The following is a 25,717-nucleotide window of genomic DNA, read 5'->3' on the forward strand; positions in this document are numbered from 1 at the left end:
ATATGTAAGAAACATGTGTGTTTCTTTCTGCTTAAGTCTCATTTTTTGTGTTATAAAGTATATGCTATGCTCTTTGAATCCGGAAATAGCTTTTTTCATCAGGAGATAATTATAAAAAATATTATAAACACGTCAAATGAAATTGCGAATATTTCAACAACAAAGAAAATAAACCACGAAATTGCATGCCGACGAATATAAAAAAAGTTTACCGTAATCAAAATAAATTCATCTATAATAATCTTTTATTTCCTTCACATCATAATTTCAAATTGCTGCAGAAGTTGTGTTGGGCCAACAATGACCAATAGTTACAGTGTTAATATACGTTCTCAATCATCACATAGTTCTAATGTGGCACGCGCGTGCTTGTTTACCGAATTAACGCTCGAACTCCGAAATCACAAATATATGTGAGTTTGTCCAGGAAAAGATAAAGTGACTATTAACGTTCCACAATTCTGTGCACAAATTTATGAAGGCTTACAATAATCGTGTGCATTAAATAGCGGTTATAACGCTCATCTTGACAAAATGAAATTTTTATTTAAGTATTTTTCTCACATCCGGGGAAACTCTTACAGTTAAATGTTGCACAGTTAAAATGAAATCATGAAATTTTATTTACCGCTGACATCGTGAGATTGAGTCTCGTGCTGGTCAGCACGAAATATATCTGAGAACAATTACATATTAATTAAAGTTTCAAATTAACTTTTTCTAAATTCATTTTCTTTACATACCGATAGGTCGCATATCAGCCTTTTTATTCAAAGTAGCTCTTTCATAGCCGATGTGCAAAAAAGAATAAGATGACAAAATCAGGGAGGGCGGTATATAAACCGAAATTCAACAACTTGTTGACGCCCTACTATAAAGTCACCACTATTTATCTCCACTATATTGAAACTGACGGGCGCAGACAAAACAAAATAAATGGTGGAATGTATATGAAAGTGGCTGACAACGTCGTTCACTATTTCGTGGTTTTGGTTTTGTCGTCTTTTTCGAATATTTCCTTGACGGACAGTTCCTTATCCCGCTCGAGCTGTTCTTTGGTCCGGATGTACCGAGCTTTTTGGGCCTCCGCCCAGGCGTCTTCGAAATTTACCATCTGATGCACAGTGCGCAGGGAACCATCCGCGTTGTATACATCCGGGTCAAAGGCCGGAAACATTGCCTGAAAACAGGAGAACTAGGATTACGGAATGTTCCGAACCAATCTCCGCACTTTCCGAGATTTCATAGATATTGAAATTATTGTCGTCATTACAAATCTCGGGATTATGATATAGAGAATAATAGGTTAGTGTTGATTATAGATCAGGTTTATCATGCGAGGCTTAGAAAACAAAAAGCACGAGCCTTGGCGAGTGCTTTTTCGTTTTCGTGCCGAGCATGATAAACCTGATCTATAATCAACACTAACCTATTATTCTATTTATCCCACTTTTTATTCAGTAAACTATTTTTATTTAAACAAAATAAGTTTTCATGAGTGTTTGTCGTACTTTGATAATGACTGTAGTGTAACCAAGGTCAGTGTATTACTCCGCGTTCCAAAAATAACCGCTGATGAAATAATCATTTTTTTTTAATCAGAATATCGTTCTGTAACAAAGTGTCGAGCGTTATTTATTACTATTTTAATCATATTGAATTGCAAATCTTTAAGTTTTATGATATCAATATGGCATTAAGTTGTTATATACAAGGAACTACATTTGTTTACAACGTAGCCTAACACCACACACAATTCACTTTCGATATCAAACTATCGAGTCGATCACGAGGTGCACAATATTTGCTTCTTTGTTATAATATGTGGTTATTCGTGACGAAATAACAAATATTACTTGGATTTAAGCTAATTATATACATTAACATTTTGAATGTTGAAAGTGGCACCAAAGAATTGTGAGGCAAAGTTGTTCGAATTAGAGAAAGACATTTGCTGGTGAAGTGACTGGGTGGGGCGAACATCAAGATCAACTTGTTCGACGGTAGACAGTGGTTGTCTAGGCTGCATTTCGGCCATAGTTTCGGTGCATGAAGGTGAACAAGAGGAATCTGTTGGATTGTTACATTAACTGGACTGAGCAAGAATGATCACTTTTGCTGCTGTTCAACAGATATGTTGGAATAATTGGTTATTGACTGGACATTTTTGTGCCCTGTTATGGCCATGGTTTCAGTGGGTGGAATGTTTGCATTTCGAAGTTTTTGGACCAGGAATTTGCGAACTGAGTGGTTCGTTATTCTCTTGTGCTTGAGAAAGCCGGCGTCTTTTGCCATGGCCTTCAGCATCTGACCTAACTTGTTGACACCCAATTGTTGACGCAAGAATCACCGGGATGCAGTGTCATTTGTGCGTATTGATAGGTAGAAAAGATGCTTTGAAGAAAAATCAGATGGACGCATATCCGAGTACAGCTTGTAAATGAACACAGGATTTCTTGGTCCAGACGATTGTTTTCTACGGTCAAAGGGGAGCAACTCGAACTGACTTCTTTAAAGGGGAGCAACAACAACAGAACCTATTGCATAGTGTTGATTTTACCTAATACTAGGTTTTAATGACAATAAATGACAAAAAACTCGGTTTTTTTGCTACTTTCCTTTGTTTTAAGGTCATTAAGATTGACAAACATTTGAGATTGTTTTTATTATTGATGCACTTGGCAAATACAGGTGACGAGTTGCGTGGGAAAAAGTAGTCCCGGTTCGGCAGTTCATGACGTCATTTCGTGCCATTGATTATAGCCTTGCCGTTGATTATAGATGAAATTTAATCAACGGGGCTTTAATCAACCGATTTCGCTGTAAAAGTGGGATAAAAGATCAAAGTGTTATTAGTATTTTTATTCATTCTTTTAATAATGTTTATTCGCTCAAGAATAAACTGTCTTATTCAACGCAAACGCTATTTTGCTAAGGGATCACCGAAACCCAAACCCCAATGGTATAACCCATCCTACCCAGTCTACTGTAACACATAGACTCGTCCACTAAGTACAAAACCACTGCCCGTGCAAATTGTCGGTCTTTTACTAGCTCGTCGCATCACAGGGTAGGTCGCGCTTTGGTTTACAAGTTTACATTTACCACCCACCCTCCCACTTAATTTTTATTGTAACACGATGCTTGCCAGATTTTTGTTATATTCCAGTGTTGTCGAGAATAACGAGCTCCATTAGAAACTCACATCGTCATGGCTGGGACTTAACAGCGTACGGAACACCGTCAGTCTGTCCAATGGTCTACTTAGTTCGGCCTCCGACGACAGGTTCCTGCGTAATTGACTGTACCAGTGTTACAGAAATTTCAGTTCTGTTCGTTACGGAGTACAGTTCAGAACGTATGTCTCAACATAACCCACCGGACAAAACAGGTACATGTGCGGTTCGTGCATGCGTATGGTTGTCACGTGAGTGATGGTCACTCAGGCGGACATATGCGGGAATATGCACGGTTTTCATTATTTGATCAGTTCTACGCTATACTTTGATCAGTAAACTTTTACTTTTTGAAATTCCAACCACATTAATAAATTAGTAAAAAAGACCATGTTAATATTGGTTGTTTTCGGGTACAGTTTTCCAGAATTATTTTACATTGAGTGAAGTTTTATCTCTGGTTTTTACTCTAGCCTTGAAAACACCATTTAAGGATAAATAATAGAAGTGATGTATAAAAATTAAAGTTGTACTGTCATGTTTTATACGATTATACTTGATTGTTATATATTACGATTGGTAATATTCTTGTATGTATGTAGTCAAAAACTGATCGCAAGTTTTGCCGAATGCAAAACGATTTGTGTGTTGAGCTTAGTTGTGTGAAGACCAAATTATTGTGTTCATCGGCATAGTTTCCACGAACACATTTCCCGCTTGTCACGGGGGATAGACATTATGTACTTAAATTTCCCGCCGTTCTCGGGGGAACCTGTATAATACAATTGATCCCAGCCTTGACATTATTATGCCAAACCTTTAAGATAATAAATTGCGTAGTTAAACTCTTTTGCGTTTGTCGTTGAATAATTAGTTATTTACTTTTACTTTTTTACTTTAGACTGTTCACCGATATATAACATTGCAATCGATGTGAAACAGTTGCGCTGATTTTTATACGTTTTAATTTGAAAAAAAAGTTACAAACTGATAACACTTGTGAAAAGTGTATGTCTGTCTGTCTTTCTGACATCATGAGAGGTAACAATGCGAGGAATTTTGTTCCGAACAAAACATGATCATCTCTCTTTCGCGCACCCGACAAACAATTCAGAAATAACTGACAAGAGATTATAGCAATTATTGAAATTCTCTGTTTTTACTTTTATATAATTTATTTTTTGAGACAAGAATCTGCTGCTGTTTGTTTTCATTCGAGACTTATGAACCGTAAGTGTTTGGTCATGTTTTATGCAACAGTGCGTGTGTAATTCGAAGTTTATAAGGTCCTTCCGAGCCTGAGGCTGCATTATGTGAGGAGTGTCGCCCAGCACTCCTAACTAATTAACTTACTAGACATACGAACGTTGGGACGGATTTGGAAATACGCTGTTGTGTTTCTGAAAGATTTTTTTTTATTTTGGTGTGGTCTTGTAATTACGGAGTACCCAGAGGAAACCCTACCTTTTCGGTATGGTGACCAACCAAACTCACATGTATCCGGGGACGGCGATTGAACACAGGGTGCCCTAGGTGAGAAGCGCGTGTACCAACCACTGCTCTTACCGGACAGTTATTTCGTGCAACAGTCAACTGTTATTATACGAAAGCGAGACAGGGGAGATGACTGTGAGTAGTTTTCAAGCTCTTCGCAACAGTAACTTCCCCTCTCAATACTCAGCAATCCTTAAGATCCCAAGGCAAACAACCCTCACAAATCTGGCATGTATACGTTGTTGTAATTTGTACCTTATTCATAGCAATTCAACTTATTTCTATGAAAATACATTGTTTTTCATGTTATGTCATCAGCAATAAAAAAAACTATGAGGAAACAACACGACTTATTTAAAGAGACTTGTTCGCAGGTTAAGGCAGTTTTAGTGTGTAAATAAGTGTCTTATCTTAAACGATTTTGACCATGGAAGTGTTGAGCTCAATCATATTGAATAGAATAGCATTATTTAAAACAAAAGAAAACTGTGTCCTTAGCAGGGATCAAAACAATGTCTTTTGGATTTAAAGCGGACAGCCACATATTTGAAATCATTCCATTATTAATATAAATTATCAACGTTTTGAAACAAAACTTAAAGATAAGAACCAAATCGTTCCAATTTGTAACACTGTATAATTTTATTAATTTCAAATCTTAAGAACGAAGCTAAATAATCACTATCAGTCTATGTTTATATTGGTATTTCTCTTCATAACGTAATTTTATTTCTAAATTTGTAAATCAACGTTGGAAAATTGTTATTCCTGTGCACAAGTCCCTTTAACTCATAAAATATTACTTGTAGATTTCAATCGTGATTTGTTATGCCGACACGGATAATTTAAAATTAACATTTAAATAATAAATGAACCTGTACACAGGATGTGTAATACCGGGCGTTTTCTTTTGCAAATTGTGTGTGCCACACACAAACTAAATAATATATCGCGTCGGCTGGAAAATAGAACAGGAAAACAAACATCGTCACCGTCTTACTATGATCAAAATGTTGTATCGTTGGTATAATTACTGTATATTTAGACGCACCTTTGGTTGTATCTTTGGTTTTTTATCGTCTGGTTTCGTAGTGGAGTCTTGCGCGCTCTGCCCATCCGCCGGTCTCTGCATATCGGCCGACGGCCGTCGGGATATCTGATCGCGTGGAGCCTGCATGTCTTTGTCCGCAAGATGACCGGGCTGTTTCTTTCTTGGGGTTGTCGAGTCGCCTATACGCTCGGTCTGCGGAATGAAAATTCATAAAAAGCAATTTAAGACATATAAAATAAATTAGTCCCCTTATAAATGAATTATTCAGAATCGAACCTCTTCGTTTAATTTACAGGTGCAGGTTTTTAGTACAATTTAACGTAAGTCAAAGCAATGCATACATGATATAGAGGATCAAAGGAGCAGCGTTCGGAGAAAACTGGGCTTAACGCATGTGCGTTTAGATTTATCTGTACATGCAAATCATGGACGACAATCCTCTGCCATTGGTATTTTTCTTCAAATGAAGTATCTTCTTAACGAAAATCCAAACTAGGCGGAAAGTGTTGTTCCGGATTGCCTGTGCGGATTGCAATTACAATTTACGCCCACGCATTTAGCTCAGTGTTTTCCAAAGCGAGATTCACAGTATCATTACCGTTGCTGATTCAGAAGAAAACCTATCTGCATATATCTAAAGAATGACGAACTTTTATGTTGTGATCATTCCAATTTAAGAAGTAAATACGCCCATTGATTACCGGTATTTACCTTTTTAAAAGTCTCTCACATTATGTACAGAATATTGGAGCCTCGCGTGAGCTAAAAGTTTCTCGCTTCGTATAAAGATTGTTTAATAACTGCATGAGCAAATAGTCACTACGTACAAAGATTTTTAATAACCGCATGATCAAATAGTCTCTCACTACGTACAAAGATTTTTAATAACCGCATGAGCATATAGTCACTAAGTACAACGATTTTTAATAACCGCATGAGCAAATAGTCTCTCACTACGTACAAAGATTTTTAATAACTGCATGAGCAAATAGTCTCTAAACGTACAAAGATTTTTAATAACCGCATGAGCAAATAGTCTCTCACTACGTACACAGATTTTTAATAACCGCATGAGAAAATAGTCTCTCACTACGTACAAAGATTTTAAATAACTGCATGAGCAAATAGTCTCTCACTACGTACACAGATTTTTAATAACCGCATGAGCAAATAGTCTCTCACTACGTACACAGATTTTTAATAACCGCATGAGCAAATAGTCTCTCACTGCGTACAAAGATTTGTAATAACCGCATGCGCTAATAGACTTACCATTTGCACAAAAAAATGTTTAATTCTCGCGAGCTGAATAGTATCTCATTTCGAATACAAATGTTAAATGATCGCTTCAGAAAATGATTATCGTCTGCAAAAAAGTACATTTGTATTTAATGAATTTTGTTTTTCAGGAAATTCCGATAGGAACACTATCTACTGTCTATCAGTGCATGAAAATACGGATGTCTGTAACAAAACATACCTGCAAATCACATTGAATCCTTGGTTCTATACGCAATCTTAGTATGGTCCTTTCTAGTTGATATTAGTAGAAATATTATGAAAGTTATGTTTTGAAGCACCTACTATCTCACATAAATTACACTCATTTACTGTCTATTTTGAATTTGTAGTGCTTTAAAGTATAATTTACCTTAACACGTATGTATTATTTAGCAGAAAAGCTGCATTCACTTCGTCTAGTCTTTGAACGTATGAATCTATCCGTTATACATGAATAGACATATCCAATGTAATTTCATGCATTTATTTATCATCTTCTTTTAATATTGTGCATCTTTACTTCTTACTCACACAGCCTGGTGCTCGAGAAAAAAAGGTTTCATCCCTGCGAGTATGTAGAATCAAAGTTTGTGTTAATTATGTCAGAATTCCTTTTAAATTCGATATACAGTTAATTGGATTTCCACTGATTTTATTGAACGCGAAATCCGATATTTCATTCAAACGACGGCTTTAAACGGTCGACTGAATCACAAACTTTATTGAGCATCAATTTTTGTTTGTCAGTGTAAATAAAAGGCCGGATCAGCCAGGGTCGCGTATTTAATATTTGCCATGAATACCCCGGGTTGTCATTTGGATATTAAATTGGCCATTTAACAGATATAAGTATATTGACTTTTCTCTCCAGGGTACACAGAGAACTATTTAGACCACTCCACCTATTTGATCAATATCTTAAACTGTTTAAAATACGTGTTTCACAGATAAGTGTTTGACGAAATATTCGTGAAATATCGCTTAAAACTACCTTCATGTATACATATATCTGCTTAATACAGTTAATTGCGGTTGCAAAAGTGTGACTGTTTGCACCGGCTAGTGTATTTTAGTCGCGCTCTGGCGAAATCGGGGAATAATGAATTGTCGTCCCAGACTAACCTGTGCAGTCCTCACATGTTCATCAGGGACGACACTTTCCGCTTTTATGGCATTGTTTTTTGAAGAGGAATTATTTCTTAAGAAAAGTCCGGTCCATTCTGAGAGTGTCATCCCAAATCAACCTGTGCGAACTGCACAGGCTAATCAGGGACGCCGCTTAAAGCACAGGCTTAACTCCGTTTTCCAAAAGCGAAGCTCTAATGTTTTATGTTTAGAAATTCAATTTAATTCTTTAAGGAACTTGTTGTTGGTATTTTTTAAGGTTGTAATTAAAGGGACTGTCAACCACGAATGACTAAAAAATAAAAGTTCATAAATACCGTATGTTTTTACAATTGTTAGTTTATATTGGTTAAAATAGCACGAATGTATATTAAATTACTTGAAAAAAGTTCATATTTTCAGTACATTCGGTAATAAAATTTCGCGATGTGAAATCGAAAGTACATCGCGAAAAGATGTGACATAACGATTTACACACTATAAATAGCGCAAGTAGTTTGATCATTTTATATATAAATATAAATTATTCACTAATACGTGCCTATGCATGTACAATATGCATTTCTGGGATAACCACGTGTTGATGATGATCAAGCTACAGTCGTTAATTATATTTAACTGGTAGTTACCTGGTAGACATACCCAGTAAAATTTATTACCAAATATACAGTAAATATGAAAACTTAACAACTTTTTTCAAGTAATGTAATATACCAGTCGTAATATTTTAATCAATATAAACTAATAATTGTAAAAAATACAGTATTTTACAACTTTTCTTTTCTTCGTCGTCGTGGTTGACAGTCACTTTAATTGCTTAATATTGAAAAATGGAAATATCGGTACGTAAAGGCGCAAGAATAATCAAAAAAAAAATTAAGAAGTCGAACAAAAGTTTTCCCCACATGGGCAAGAACCTATGACCTTAGAATTAAAAGTTGTTCGTATGAGCCACTTGGAAATTACTGCTGTTTTGGGTGTATGGTGTTTGTTTTGTGCGTGTTTTCAATATGTGACAGAAAGTTGGAAAATTGAAAATTTGTTAACCCATTTATGCCTAGCGTCTAGAAAAACGGCCTTGGAAAACAGCGTAGACCCAGATGAGACGCCGCATGATGCGGCGTCTCATCTGGGTCTGCGCTGTTTACTTAAAGGAATTTCTGTAAGAAATATTCTAAATATAGAAATAAATATACTAGACATCCCTAATTTAGGAAATAAATTGATCCAGTTTAGAAGGATGGGAGAGTCCACTTGGCATAAATGGGTTAACAAGTCACATTAATATGTGGTTTACAATTGAAATGTCAGTTTCATTTAATCACGGACGTTGTTGCTGTTGTTTTTGGTCGTCCTATTTGAATTGTTACCGTACACAATTTCTATTACAACGTACCAAACTTTTGTTTTTAAGTTAAATGATAGTTATGTTATTGCTGTGTTGTTGTTTTTGTTGTTGAATGAATCTTAAGTTCAAGCTCCGTTCTTGCTTATTTAAAATGACTGCGAAAATATGTTACTGTAAAACGCAAGTATCCAACATTTTATTGATACCAATTTGACTTCACGTTAATCAATAGATTTAAGCTAAATTTAAGAGTCAACCGCATGTAAACATATCTACTGTTACATGTACCTTAACATCGCAGCGTTACGCAAAATCAATCGAATACCAATAATAATAAAGTATAGTGATACCATACGTTTCATTGCGTACATTTTATACTGGGACATCATCACATGCAGCCCCAAACTACGACATGAACACGGAAAACAACCTCGCAATTTAAGATATTCAGTATTTGCGGATTTAAAGAAAAAACGCGTGCGCGAATGATATATGTGTTTCATTGCTAAAAAAATATGTAAATAACCAGGCTGTTATAAGAAGAATACATAATCTTAGTTTAATAGTATTTTTTAGACCGAAATTAAAAGGCACACTTTGTATAAATTACACCATTACGCATACGTTATGTTTATCTTTTATGGAACACTAAGTGTTTAATTCCAATGCACCAGCACTCAAAATAGCTTTTTATTTACAGGTATCCTCAATGACACCAGCTGGACACCTGCTAATAAAATATTTTTTTCCATGTATACATGATCATTTTATTACATGTTCTACTGTCATGCCATATTCAGATTATTAACACGGTCTAGTGGGTCAAGATTTTACTGGTTATAAGGCAAGAAGGGTAATGAAAATGTATGAGGATATAACAGACATGGATATGACCTTGAACGTATGCACCAAAAGGGAACACGTACGTGAATAACATATATGTTCTAAATGGCGTGTAGCTAGGGCCCACATACGCGGACAATAAACATTGGTACTTTCTAAAAGAAATGCATTAAAGACGCACACATGTGGAATACCAACATTGCCATGTACTGAAGAAAAGGCAGCATAGAAAAGTATATCTGTATAACGCATTAATGGACTTCTTAATCAATTATCTTGATAATTTACATGGTCAAGTGTTACATGACACGGTACGTGATCATAACTTGTTTTACTTTAGACAGGCATCAATTAAAATATGCCGAACGCACACGATTGGTACCAGTGACGTTTGCATATTTCTCACATGCGATGTATTCGACAGCCCATTCCAATGTTTGTACGAAATATTGGAACGTCAGAGTATGGAACGCCATAACTGTCTTACGTTGTCACATTTCTTTCCGTCTTCTTTAGAAGGTGTGTTATTATGTCAAACCGTCGTGATATTTTGTCAATATGTGGTGTTGACTTGTCAAAATACAGCCTTATTATGTCAATCAGTCGTGTTATCATGTTCAAATGTGGTTCTTACTTGTAAAAATACAGTCCTATTATGTCAAACCGTCGTGTTATCTTGTCCAAATGTGGTGTTGACATGTCAAAATACAGTTCTATTATGTCAAACCGTCGTGTTATCTTGTCAAAATCTGGTGTTGACTTGTCAAACCGTTGTGTTATCTTGTCCAAATGTGGTGTTGACTTGTCAAAACACAGTCTTATTATGTCAAACAGTCGTGTTATCTTGTCCAAATATGCTGTTGACTTGTCAAACCGTCATGTAAACGTGTCCAAATGTGCTGTTGACTTGTCAAACCGTCATGTTAACTTGTCCAAATGGGGTGTTGACTTGTCAAAACGCAGTCTTATTATGTCAAATAGTCCTGTTATTTTGTCAAAATATTGCGTTGACTTGTTTAAACACAGTCTTATAATGTCAAATAATAGTGTTATCTTGTAAAAATGTGTAATGATTTGTCGAGACACTGTCTTATTATGTCAAATTCAGTGATGGCGTTCACCTCGGTGATGTTGTTCACTTTCATGATGTTCGTTTCTGTATTGATGACCAAAATATAGTGGTTTACAACCACATCCTGTGACAAAATGGCGGAAAGCAGTCCAGCCGAAATCGAACAGATTTTGTCACATGCCGGTTGCATGGCTTTGTTGGGGAGATTGACTGTTTGACATAATAAGACTGTATTTTGACAAGTCAACATCACTTTTGGACAAGATACCACGACTGTTTGACATAATAGGACTATACTTTGACAAGTCAGCACCAGATTTGGACAAGATAACACGACTGTTTGATATAATAAGACTGTATTTTGACAAGTCAGCACCAGATTTGGACAAGATAACATGGCGGTTCGACATACTAAACTGTATTTGACAAGTCAGCACCAGATTTGGACAAGATAACACGACGGTTTGACATAATACGACTGTATTTTGACATGTCAACATCACATTTGGACAAGATAACACGACGGTTTGACATAATATGACTGTATTTTGACAAGTTAGCACCAGATTTGGACAAGATAACACGACGGTTTGACATTATACGACTGTATTTTGAAATGTCAACATAACATTTGGACAAGATAACATGGCCGTTCGACATAATAGGACTGTATTTTGACAATTCAGAACCAGATTTGGACAAGATAACACGACTGGTTGACATAATAGGTCTGTGTTTTGACAAGTCAACATCACATTTGGACAAGATAACACGACGGTTCGACATAAAAGGACGGTATTTTGACAAGTCAGAACCAGATTTGGACAAGATAACACGACTGTTTGACATAATAAGACAGTACTTTGACAAGTCAACATCACGTTTGGACAAGATAACACGACGGTTCGACATAATAGGACTGTATTTTGACAAGTCAGCACATGATTTTGACAAGATAACACGACTGTTTGACATAATAGGACTGTGTTTTGACAAGTCAGCACCAGATTTGGACAAGATAACACGACGGTTTGACATAGTAGAACGGTGTTTTGACAAGTCAACATCACATTTGGACAAGATTACTGTTTGACATAATAAGACTGTGTTTTGACAAGTCAGCACCACATTCAGACAAGATAACTCGACGGTTTGACATAATAAGACTGTGTTTTGACAATTCAACATCACATTTGGACAAGATAACACGACGGGTGAACATAAAAAGACTGTATTTAGACAAGTCATCACCACATTCAGACAAGATAACATGACGGTTTGACATAATACGACGCTGTTTCGACAAGACAACAGCAAATATGGACAAGATATCACGACGGTTTGACACCTTCTAAAGAAGACAGAAAGAAATGTAACAACGTAAGACAGCTATGGCGTTCCATAGTCAGAGTGTCTAGCTAACTAGTATGTTAACTTACATTGCCTGTTTGAAGACGGTCTGTATTCTTGTCATCTTCGGCAAGATCTCGTCTCGGAGTTGCGTTGTTCTGATCTGTCCGCGCAGTCTGGATCGGTGGCAAAGGGGCCGAGGACCGGAAGGTCGGGCAGTCGGGGCTGTCACGATTCGCCCTTTGACTCTCCCGTCCCAGGCCAGTACGCGAGACGTTGCCTCGTAAAATTGGACTGTTTCTGTTTAATAGTAACGAATACCTGTTTAGTAACTCTGCCTTTTCGGTGTCATTGTAATTTTCCTGTAAGTACCGCGGTACAATTGGTTTTGACTTAGATTCCTCTGGTTCAAGAAAAGGCGTGAGACGCCCTAAAGTGTTTAAGTATGCGTCACTTTGCGCATGCGCGGCGAGGATGGGCACTAATGCTGATGGGTTGTTTTTCAAGAACACGATAGCTCCGTACAGCTTCTTTTCGTCGTTTGAGTACGCGGTATCAATGTGATGCGTGACCGGTGACACACCGAAGTCCTTTATCAATCTCGATGTCACCGCGTTCTTCTGACGTGGTGACGTCACAGTCAGCACGTGCTTGTCCCGCTCTTTGACAATCTGCCCGACCTTCGGCGGTTTATGGACTCCCTGGCGGATACGCTCGAGCTCTTTCTCAATGAGCCTCTTCTCTTTATCGAGTGCCGCCAGCCGGTACTGCGCCACAAACTCCGCTCCTAGTAGCTGACTCTCGGCGCGCTTAGCCTCCCGTCTGTTCTTACTGCGCGCTAACTCCTGTGACTTGATCATCTGGCTGTACCAGCTCATTTCCGTCACGCCAGATTCTTAACTAGCGCCGACTGTTTAACCAAAAGCCAAATTATTTTAAAATTATATTTAAGACGGCAATATAAGTTTCCTTAATTTTATCTGGCTATACAAGACCATTTGCCGCATTGTTTGCCGTTCAAGTGAGTTACACAAAAAAAATAAACTTCAATATTATATTGTAACCGCTGTTTGCCGTATGAGCAACTTTCCGCACGAATTGGATGAACTTCTTTAATTACAAACGTATATATCGACTTCACTTATTTCAGGTTGAATGTCTGGCAGTACTGGCATATATCTGAATAGTCGACACGAGTAACTTAATCAAATTAGTACATTAAGAAACGTTGGGTTTGTTATCCTCGTAATTGTCATAGTTGCGATCTACGTGATAACTGTGCACATCTGAAACGATATAATGTTTATGTTTGATATCCATAAAACTTCATTGTTCTTCATATCTGAAATTAAATTGCTGAAAATTTTATTTCACCAAAGAACGAGGTATGTCTTATCTGTATTGTCGTTGCTACTGTTAATAATGTTGTTGATGTTTTAAAAGAATAATATATATCTAAATTTTTATTTAAAAAAAAACAACACATAAGCACGATATTTACTGCTGCTTAAGATTAAAAGATGAAAGTTTTACAGGAAATTATGAAATCTGAAAAGCCATGAACACAGCTCGAAAATTTGAACACTTGAAATATGGTATTTAAATCCGAGAGTCTGATAAAACATGTATACAATAATCCGTGATATAATCTTACAATGTTAATAAGTCTCCAATAATGTACTTTAACATGCCATGAACGAAATAAGGCTGACTATTTTTAAGTATAAACACTTTATTGTTATTCCCCAAGCACAGAAAATAAAATGCAGGTGCCTCACTCCAAAAAGAAAAAAAAAATAATAACTACACTGTGCAATTGCACTCGACGTTAGGATTGCTTAAGAAACATTTCCAATTAGAAACCAACATGCTTTCAAAAATGTGATAGGGAAATGGTCCGCATTTGTGAGCATTTGCGATAAACCACTAATAAGCACATGGGGGCAAATATAATTAATGTCAGTTGATCATAGCATTCAAAGACACGAGAAATATAAATAATCGTTTGAGATAACCGGACTTATTATTTACGCAAAAATGTAAGTCCTGTTTCTATTCGAATTATGATAACATTGACTGTTATCGGAGTTCATTCAAGTTGCCCACAACCTGGAGTGTTGCCTCCACAGCGTTAACCCTTTGCATGCTGGGAAATTTGTCGTCTGCTAAAATGTCGTCTGCTGAATTTCTAAAATTAGCATTTTCTTCGATTTTTTTTCAAAGAATACTATCAGAATAGCAAACAGTTTGGATCATGATGAGACGCCACGTGAAAGGGTTAAGCGAAGGTTTTTGGAACTGATTAGTAAACAGCTGGTATATGAAGCATAAGGGCCCGTGTTATCAACTCTCTTAAGACATATCTTTACTTTACGTTAGTGTGTGGAATACATAGCCTAGTAGCTATTAAAGCTACTATGTAAATCTGTAAGTCAAGTCTTTTTGTTTGTGAACTTGTACGTTATACTGATAATATATTTCCGTAGCAAATAATGATTCGTTAAAATTGCTATACTATTTTTTAAGTTTTACATTTTAATTGATTATATTTGCCCTTAATCAAATAGGACAAAGTTGTAATACATTTTCATTTTAATCTGTTTTTCTTCGTATGTCTATGCTCTATATACATATATATTCTTACCAAAACATACGCCTTGATTAAGTTCCTTCGAGTTGGTGTGTTTACTTGGAACTGTCCGATTGGTATTTCCAATTTCACATGTAAGCAATGCTATATTAATTACTCGCTCGTTACAAGATCCTGTGATTCAGACGGGACAAACACGCACGTGCACGTCTTCTGTTTGCTTAATACCATGTGCGACAAAGAAAACTAATATAGCACATAATTTGCTTATTTCCAAAACAACAACTGACTATACAACTTAAGCGTTTCCAGATTCTTGAGTAGTGTTGAATACTGCTGAGTAACACGTGCGGTACTATTTTATTGTATGAATGGTATTTAAACGCCGCGTTGAGTCGATGACACGGTCTCAGATCGTAAGATTGTTTCTTTTGTCTTTGTAATCAGCACATCTTACATTTTGTAAAGCGTGTTTTGATATCATAATGACCGTTGGAATGTATATATTAAAGTTGAAATGTTTTTGTGGCGATTTAAATGAACTATATACGTACTGTTTGTGTTGATGCCAAAAGAAGTTGTAAGGTTTTTATAAACTGTTTTTGTTTGTGTACAATGTAGGATTGCCTGTGACCAATTTTATGACAAGTTGTTTGACATAGTTATATCACGATTAAATTTGGAATCAATTATTAAGTCTTAGCACATGAGACTATCTTCTCAGTCCATGTTATCACGACATTAAGGCTGGTATTTACCTTGAGAATTGTGTCGTGGCTGAGAGTTCGACAATGTGGACGATGGGATACTTTCACTTTTAACCGATTTATCCCAGCCTAATTATATGTCTATTATTTTCTTTACTTCGTTGTATTATAAATAAAAACGAATAACCCCTTTATACTAAGAAATGCACATTTCGACAGTAAATTGAACTCTTCACTGAAGAAGACCTATACAACACCCCATCTATGGACTCGACAGTAGAACCCTTCGACATCACTGAAAACGGAATGAGAAGGCATTTGCTAGACCTAAACCCCAATAAGGCACAAGGACTACCAGGCCGGGCGAAATCGTCCCTGCACTGACCCTACTGTGTTAAGCCTCCCTGACACAAGATCGAGGACCCGATGATTGGAAGCACGCGATGGTAACTCCAATATTGAGGAAGGTCGATAACACAGCTCCTGTGAACTACAGGCCGATATCCCTGACCACAGTCTGTTGTAGTCATTGTAAGACCATGGAGCACATCGACCACAGTACGGTTATGAAACACCTGGAGCACCATTGTATGCTCCCTCACGGTCAGCATGGTTTCATGACAAGACGTTCATAGGAAAGCCAGCTTGTTCTTATTATACAAGACATAGCGACAATCTCATACGATGGTGACCAGATTGATGCGCGGCAACTTGATTTTAGCAAAGCATTCGACACTGAAGGTACCCCATATGCGACTCTCGTTATATGGAGATATAATAAGATTCAGTTGTAATAAATAAAAATGGCTTTATAGTTGACACCGATAATATGTTCAACCTCCGATTAGGGACATATTTAGCAATAAAGTGAATTGATCTATACAGAAGCATATAAGACACATTCTTATCAGGCAGATATCTTTAAATTGGTATGATGCAAATGCCATGTAACAGATTGTAAGAAAAACCCACTATTCAAAATGATGAGCGTCTGTGTTTAGCGTCTTTGTTTTCGCACATTATCATTATTGCATTGAGTCGCATTTCAACTTATCGAACAAGTTACACATTACTGTATATAGCTATCATTGAAATTCCGATTCTCTATCAAGATGAACATCTGTGTGTTCACACGGACGTCCGCACAACTGATATCTCAGAGATCAGGCATTTTGACAGTGATCCCTTTTAAAGTGAACATTCATTTATACAGGCGTGTTGGAAATACATTTACATTTTTAGAAGTAAGCGTTTCTCCTGTTTTTGTATGTGTTTTGTTTGTTGACATTTAAAAGTGTTTTTATTTTTATTTTACTGCTAGGTTTATAACAAACCTGTTTGACCAATTAACAGACCGGACGATAGGAGGCTAGTATAAGCTTTGTTCTTGTTTAAATACAAGATATTGATTCTTGAGTAAATTTTGAATATTTCTTCTAAGCTTTATTTCTTTCGATGTCGGTTAGTAAGATGTAAGAACATGGGAACAATTTGCGCTTTTAATTACAGTAATCAGTAAATTGAATTCGTATAGCTTTAATCATAAACAACAAAAATTACTAGGGTTAAGAGTCTTTTTTACTTACTTTTTTTATTTCTGGCTTTTTAATACAGTTGTGAATGAATTGTTATGCAAGCGATGTCTAATATTTCTGAAATCTAACAAACCAAGCCATACAAGTGTAGACGGATTGTTTCTTGATTGTATTTGACGTATACTTTTGAAGGCCTGGTCTCATATATATGTACGGTATGTCAACATATTACTTTAAAATTAAACTATCACATGAAACAGAAACTTGCTGATTGAACTAAAAGCAAAGGACAAATTGATCGCTTTTTATTGATCGTTTCTCAATTATAAAATAAATAACTGAAAATCATAATCGTGGTCTAATATATATATATATATATATATATATATATATATATATATATATATATATATATATATATATATATATATATATATATATTTGGCAAAACCGGTTAATCTTTATGAGTCCGTAGTTGTAGTGTTTTTACGTATTTGATGCATATTTGATTGCAGGTCTGTGAACGCAATCCACTGTAAATGCAGCAGGTGGCATACTGTCTGGCCCTAGGCCTCTTCGTCCTCATCATGGGGTACGTATAAGAAAGCATACATTTAGCCTCATTTTGGGAAAACTGGACTAAATGCATGTGCGCAAAGTGTCATAACAGATTGGCATGTGAAGTCCGCATTTTCCGCCTAAACTGGATTTTTGCTAAGAAGATACTTTCTAAATGCCGATTAGCCTGTATGAACAACGCATGTGGTCATTCATGAGCATTCATGGTTTATTTTAGATTTCCAAAAGTTTTTTATTTTGTATATGGTCATCATGTACATCGCACCCTGACATGTGACTTTGGTTCGTGGTCACCATATTGAAAAGGTGAGTTTTTTTCCAGTTACTGCGGATTTTTCCCCAAACGCAAGAACAACCCAACATTAAAAATAATTGGTCATTCCCCCCCTCCCCCCCCCCCCCCCCCCACAGCCCCTCCCGTTCTGGGAAAACTGAGTTTAATGCAGGTGCGGAAAGTGTCGTCCAAGAATAGCCTTTGCCATCCGCTTATATAGAATTTTTTGTAAAAAGTCTCTTCTAAACGAAAATCCAGTGTACGAGGAAAGTATTGTTTATGTTTTGCGTTTGCAAACTGCACAGGCAAATCTGGGACAACACTTTTCGCACGTGCATTAAGCCCAATTTTCCCAGAACGAGGCTCGACAACAAAAGCTTAAAATTTCATTTCTCAGTAAAATACCGCCACTTGGGGCGGTCCGACAATCAACGCCTCTGTCACTAGAGTCAGTTTCAAAAACAAATACAAATACATAACAAAAATAATTGTATTTAAAAAGTGCAGTTATGAACCAACGAATGTCAAAACTTTCAAAACTCGAAAATGCAATAAATCAGGGACTATGACACAAAGCCCAGATCCTCACAGCTTTGGTTCGGAGGGACCTTATTATAAACTTATTTCAAAATTCAATAACAATGAATGCTTTATTCTTGCGTTACTCTTCCCTCCAGTATCCAGCGCCTAATATCTCTTATGAACCGGGTACTCAAATAAAGCTGTACAAGTTTAAAGGCCCAGTTCAATACTTCTTATTTTACCGCTTCCACCCACCCACCCCCGCCACCATCACCTACACCAAATCCGGTCTTTTATATCATATGGCATTCTATTGTGGACCCATTGCAGCGGAGATCAATGCACAGGCGCAGAGGAAACAGTACAGTAAAAACTTTGTAACAGGTGAGGCTGCTGAGAGAAAAGATGATCATTACAAATATTTTATGGTGGAGTAGTGCACGGAGTGGAAACCGCATGGAAAGGCCATACACTCTATTAACTCGTTAAAATATCTGGAAATTTAACGCGACGATTTGCCCCAACTTGCAAAGAGTTTGTAATGGTATTAATTTGTTGCATTACCTTGTCCTCGCTTCCAGTATCCATAGTCACCCAGAACGGCCCAACATCCCCGTCGACCCGGTGGCTCAAGCCATCTTTCAGACGGCGGAGGCGAACCGAACCCCCGACGGCTTCCTCACGCAGGAAGAGATGACAGAGATCTTCCAGCGCTTCGACATGAACGGTAAGAAACACGCAGCGGTAAGAAACACGCATCAGTAAGGAACACACATCGGTACGAAACACGCATCAGTTCGAAACACACAACGCTACGAAATACGCATCGGTGTGGAAAAAACATCGGTACGAATCACACATCGGTACAAAATACACATCGGTACGAAACGCACACCGGTACGAAACATACATTGGTCCGAAACACACATCGGTACGAAATTCGCATCTGAATGAAACACACACCAGTACGAAACACGCTTCGCTACGTAACAAGCATCGGTACGATACGCGCTTCGTAATGTAACACGCCTCCGTACGAAACAAGCATCGGTACGTAGCACACATCGGTTCAAAATACACATCGGTGCGCAACACACATCGGTTCGAAACAAACATCGGTTGAAAACACACATCAGTCTGTTACAGTTATACGATAATTGCATAACTGTTACATGTTCTCTTATTTATTTAAAAACTATTTATATCGAGGTGTTAACTGGCTTGTATACTATTACAGAGTAATTTTAGAACCTGAAAATATAACTGTTAAAACCATATAGTAAATATAAATGTAGAATATCCTGTTTACTTTAAACAGCTACATTTTCTTGCCAAATCAACTGTTTTGAAAAGTGGATTACGACCAGCGTGCTATAGTAGAAACAATTAAACATGAAACGGGATAAAGTCAATATTTGACAGAAACGATTGCATCAGTCTAGCGTGTTTAGTAGTGTTGCATACCACGTGTTTACTAGTATCGTCTACCACACGGCTGATTCCTAAACTATGGTTTGAGTGCATCTTTGACCCGTATGACACTCTACCAGAGGGACTTTTAAACTCCTGACAGAGCACCAAAGCTGGGAATGTTGAAGGGTAGAGGACTGACGAATATCAGCCACCTCTCCTCGAGGCTAATAGGTATGAGGAGGATCACTCAAGACAGAAAAAAACAAGGGCTGGAGACGCTCTTAAGCCTCGACCGGCACTGACTGATGCACTGGGTAAAAGTGCGCATAACTGCGGTGCAACGCTTTCCACTCCAATAATGGAGTGATTGAGAAGAAGTCCTTTTATGCAATAGATAATAACATTATTCGATACTATATTTGATCGTTACATAAATTTGTTTAATGAATGCCTATCTGTTGAAGAAGAAGCCACTATATAATGATTAATGGTTCCCCCTGCGGAAATCTCGTGAACTATATCTCTGAGTGGGACTGACTTTGTTCACTGGGAACCAACTTAGCTTAACAGACAAAACAGTGCAGAAAACAATGATCAGTCAGCTTAGAGGTTGATTGTAGATCATATGAGCCGCGTTTCGTGAAAACTGGGTTTAATGCATGTGCGTAACGTGTCATCCCAGATACGCCTATGCAGCCCGCACATGCAAATCAGGGTAGGCACTTTCCGCTTTTATTGATTTTTTTGTTTAAAGAAGGCCTTTTCTGAACGAAGATTAAGTGTATCCGGTAGGCGAAAAGTGTCGTCCCTGATTAGCCCGTTCGGACTACACAGGCTCTTCGGGACGACACTCTATGCACATGCATTTAGACCGGTTTTCCCGAAACGTGACTCATAGTTTGGTAGATCAATGCAATATAGTGGATTCTACCACGGCACGTGACTTGTTTTCTATATACAAAAAAGGAAAACTACTGTTGGTTATTACCCCGATATACCAACGGTTGTTTAAAGTGACGTCATTTTGATTGTCCGCGCACTGTTTATGAATGAAGACGACGTCATTTGATTTTATTTGCTGTGGTGACGTCACGTTTTCGCGGAAAAGTGGAGGACGTTCGGTTAATATAATTCTTATTTATAAACTTTAAATGGCGGATAACTTATTAATGAAATCGTGTTAGAATCGAAATAATCGACGGGTAACCGTTGGTTATTGCGGTAATAACCAACGGTATGGCGTTCCGATGCTTGTTATCAAACCACTCGGGCTACACCCTCGTGGTTTAATTCCTACGCATCGGAACTCCATACCGTTGGTTATTACCGCAATAACCAACGGTTTCCCGTCTATTATTTCTAAATTCTACTACGGCCCGTGACTTGTTTTCTATATACAAAGAAGGAAATCTACCGTGGGTTATTACCCCGATATACCAACGGTTGTTAGTATGACGTCATTTTGATTGTCCACGCACTGTTTATGAATGAAGACGACGTCATTTGATTTTCATTGTTGTGGTGACGTCGCGTTTTCGCGGAAAAGTGGAGGACGTTCGGTTAATATAATTCTCATTTATAACCTTTAAATCGCGGGTAACTTATTAATGAAATCGAGTAAGAATCGAAATAATCGACGGGCAACCGTTGGTTATTTCGGTAATAACCAACGGTATGTCGTTCCGATGCTTGTTATCAAACCGATCGGGCTACGCCCTCGTGGTTTAATTCCTACGCATCGGAACTCCATACCGTTGGTTATTACCGCAATAACCAACGGTTTCCCGTCTATTATTTCTAAATTCTACCACGGCACGTGACTTGTTTTCTATATACAAAGAAGGAAATCTACCGTGGGTTATTACCCCGATATGCCAACGGTTGTTAGTATGACGTCACATTTGATTGTCCGCGCACTGTTTATGAATGAAGACGACGTCATTTGATTTTCATTGTTGTGGTGACGTCGCGTTTTCGCGGAAAAGTGGAGGACGTTCGGTTAATATAATTCTCATTTATAACCTTTAAATCGCGGGTAACTTATTAATGAAATCGAGTAAGAAATGAAATAATCGACGGGCAACCGTTGGTTATTTCGGTAATAACCAACGGTATGTCGTTCCGATGCTTGTTATCAAACCGATCGGGCTACGCCCTCGTGGTTTAATTCCTACGCATCGGAACTCCATACCGTTGGTTATTACCGCAATAACCAACGGTTACCCGTCGATTATTTCTTAATTCTACCACAGTCGCACACGCATGCACATTAGAATGAGAAGGAGCTTACCGTGGTTTATTACCCCGATATACCAACGGTTGTTTAAAGTGACGTCACTTTCATTGTTCGCGCACTGTTTTGAATGAAAACGACGTCATTTGATTTTCATTGTTGTGGTGACGTCAGGATTTCGCCGAAAAGTGGAGGACGTTCGGTAAAAATAATTCTCATTTATAACCTTTAAATCGCGGATAACTTATTAATTAAATCGTCTTAGAATCGAAATAATCGACGGGAAACCGTTGGTTATTGCGGTAATAACCAACGGTATGTCGTTACGATGCTTGTCATCAAACCACGAGTGCTTTGCCCTCGTGGTTTAATTCCTACGCATCGGAACTCCATCACGTTGGTTAATACCGCAATAACGAATAGTTACCCGTCGATTATTTCTTAAGTAACCGTTGGAAAGGTAATATATTCTTTAAAGCAAAAGGTAGCCTTTATACTTCTTCGTAGCTGACGGCAACATAGACGAGACGGAGTTCATCGCGCACTGGACGCTGCTGAAGCTCGGGGACCTCGAGCACGCGGTGACGCTCTTCCATCGGGCAGACACGGACAGGAACGGGGAGATCTCCAAGAACCCCGACTTTGCGAGGCTCTTCTATTACTTCGACAGAGACGGTGTGTAATAATTCTCAATATAAATAATTGAGCTCCGCTCTGGGAAACCGGGGCTTAATGCATGTGCGTAGTGTCGTCCCTGATTAGCCTGTGCAATAAGCACATGCTATTCAGGGACGACACTTAACGCTTTTATGGATTTTTTTGTTTAAAGAAAGTCTCGTGTATACAAATATCCAGTTACGTTGGAAAGTGTCGTCCCTGATTAGCCTGTGCGTACTGCTCTGGCTTGTCAGGACATGCCCGTTTTCCCAGTACGCGGCTCATATAATTATAATATTTAATAATAATCAAGGTCGATTGGTCATATGTCCGCACGAAACAGATACTAGTTCCTGTATTCACATCTTCCATCTATTAGGTGTGTATAGTTTCCTTAACAAGAGTACATTTTTATATTATCAATGGTGATTAATTACGCAAAAATGCAAGAAACATGTCAATAGATGGCAGTGAACAAATGATACATCTACGCAAATTAGTCCCATTCTAACTGTTTATATTTTATACTTAAAATTTTGTTCCGACCTTTACAGGTGACCATAAAATCGCAGAGTCGGAGTTCCTCGCGGTTTGGTACAGCTTGTCCACATAAACATATCGCGTATGTGTCACTGACAATAAAATAAATTACTGACGTATCCGCTTTGCGAGTGTTATCCGTGTTTTTTGTTCAGGTATTTGGCATGAATACTATAACGAAAGCATGCAGTTAGTCTATTCTTCGCAAAAATCAAATTTAGGCGGAAAGTGTCGTCTCAGATTAGCCCAACTACACTTGACGCACACGCAGTAAACCCCCCTTTTCACAGAGCACGACTCATATACATGTCACGTTCTCAAGCGTTCGTGGTGTAAAGATCAGCACAAAGTTTGTAAGTTAGATAACAGCTATCATATTTGTATAAACAACATGTATCGGGTCTTGAATCAGAACATAATCTAGTTTTTGAACAAGGGCTGTTTGTAAAACATACATGCCCCCTATATTGTCTGTCAGTTGTAGTGGCAGCCATTGTTTGAATACGTTTTTGTCACTGTGACCTTGACCTTTGACCTAGTGACCTGAAAATCAACAGGGGTCATCTGCCAGTCATGAACAATGTACCTATGAAGTTTCATGAACCTAGGCCTAATTATTCTTGAGTTATCATCCTGAAATAATTTTACTGTTTCGAGTCACTGTGACCTTGACCTTTGACCTAGTAACCTGAAAATTAATATGGGTCATCTGCCAGTCATTATCAATGTACCTCTGAAGTTTCATGATCCTCGGCCTAAGCTTTCTAGAGTTATCATCCTGAAACTATTTTACTGTTTCGAGTCACTGTGACCTTGACTTCTAACCTAGTGACCAGAAAATCAATAGGGATCATCTGCCGGTCATGATCAATGTTCCTATGAAATTTCATGATCCTAGGCGTAAGCATTCTTGAGTTTTCATCCGGAAACCATTTTACTGTTTCGAGTCACTGTGACCTTGACCTTTGACCTAGTGACCTGAAAATCAATAGGGGTCATCTGCCAGTCACGATCAATGTACCTATGAAGTTTCATGATCCTAGGCGTAAGCATTCTCGAGTTGTCATCCGGAAACCATTTTACTATTTCGAGTCACTGTGACCTTGACCTTTAACCTAGTGACCTGAAAATCAATAAGGTTATCTGCCAGTCATGATCAATGTACCTATGAAGATTCATGATCCTAGGCCTAAGCATTCTAGAGTTATCATCTGGAAACCATTTTACTGTTTCAAGTCACTGTGACCTTGACCTTTGACCTAGTGGCCAGAAAATCAATAGGGAACATCTGCCGGTCATGATCAATGTTCCTATGAAATTTCATGATCCTAGGCCTGAGCATTCTTGAGTTTTCATCCGGAAACCATTTTACTGTTTCGAGTCACTGTGACCTTGACCTTTGACCTAGTGACCTGAAAATCAATAGGGGTCATCTGCCAGTCATGGTCAATGTACCTATGAAGTTTCATTATCCTAGGCGAAAGCATTCCTGAGTTATCATCCGGAAACCATTTTACTATTTTGAGTCACTGTGACCTTGACCTTTGACCTAGTGACCTGAAAATCAATAGGGGTCATCTGCCAGTCATGATCAATGTACCTCTGAAGTTTCATGATCCTAGGCCTAAGCATTCTTGAGTTATCATACAGAAACCATTTTACTATATTGAGTCATTGTGACCTTTACCTTTAACCTAGTGACCTGAAAGTCAATAGGGGTCATCTGCCAGTCATGATCAATGTACCTATGAAGTTTCATGATCCTAGGCCTAAGCGTTTTTGAGTTATCATCCGGAAACCATCTGGTGAACGGACCGACCGACGACCGACGGTCATGTTCAAAACAATATACCCCCTCTTCTTCAAAGGGGGGCATAAAAATAATGCAACAAGTATTCCTTTGCTGAACACGTGTTTTATTTCTCAT

The 25,717-nt window shown here is 37.8% G+C and overlaps 2 protein-coding genes across 6 annotated transcripts; one reads left to right on the forward strand and one right to left on the reverse strand.

Annotated features, from left to right (window-relative positions):
• Positions 1-227: 227 nt before the first annotated feature.
• Positions 228-14,579, reverse strand: LOC127838139 (uncharacterized). Of its 2 annotated transcripts, none has more exons than XM_052365710.1 (4): positions 14,395-14,579; positions 12,830-14,026; positions 5,722-5,913; positions 228-1,180 (listed from the first exon to the last, which is right to left on the reverse strand). In XM_052365710.1, exons 2-4 carry the CDS (start codon positions 13,616-13,618, stop codon positions 977-979), a joined length of 1,185 nt encoding a protein of 394 aa, XP_052221670.1. In that variant the 5' UTR covers positions 13,619-14,026; positions 14,395-14,579; the 3' UTR covers positions 228-976. The 2 variants fall into 2 exon arrangements, with proteins under 2 accessions (XP_052221670.1, XP_052221671.1); XM_052365711.1 differs by lacking the exon at positions 14,395-14,579 and adding an exon at positions 14,274-14,353.
• LOC127838141 (uncharacterized) lies at positions 14,107-23,916 on the forward strand. 4 transcript variants are annotated; one of them, XM_052365716.1, is made up of 5 exons: positions 14,107-14,125; positions 18,088-18,164; positions 19,529-19,674; positions 23,101-23,268; positions 23,805-23,916. In XM_052365716.1, the coding sequence occupies exons 2-5, from the start codon at positions 18,112-18,114 to the stop codon at positions 23,861-23,863; spliced, it is 426 nt and encodes a 141-aa protein (XP_052221676.1). In that variant the 5' UTR covers positions 14,107-14,125; positions 18,088-18,111; the 3' UTR covers positions 23,864-23,916. The 4 variants fall into 4 exon arrangements, with proteins under 4 accessions (XP_052221676.1, XP_052221673.1, XP_052221675.1 ...); XM_052365713.1 differs by lacking the exon at positions 14,107-14,125 and adding an exon at positions 17,152-17,281; XM_052365715.1 differs by lacking the exon at positions 14,107-14,125 and adding an exon at positions 17,336-17,405.
• Positions 23,917-25,717: the final 1,801 nt, after the last annotated feature.

The sequence above is a fragment of the Dreissena polymorpha genome, chromosome 7, assembly GCF_020536995.1.
Source record: "Dreissena polymorpha isolate Duluth1 chromosome 7, UMN_Dpol_1.0, whole genome shotgun sequence".
Taxonomy (NCBI): domain Eukaryota; kingdom Metazoa; phylum Mollusca; class Bivalvia; order Myida; family Dreissenidae; genus Dreissena; species Dreissena polymorpha.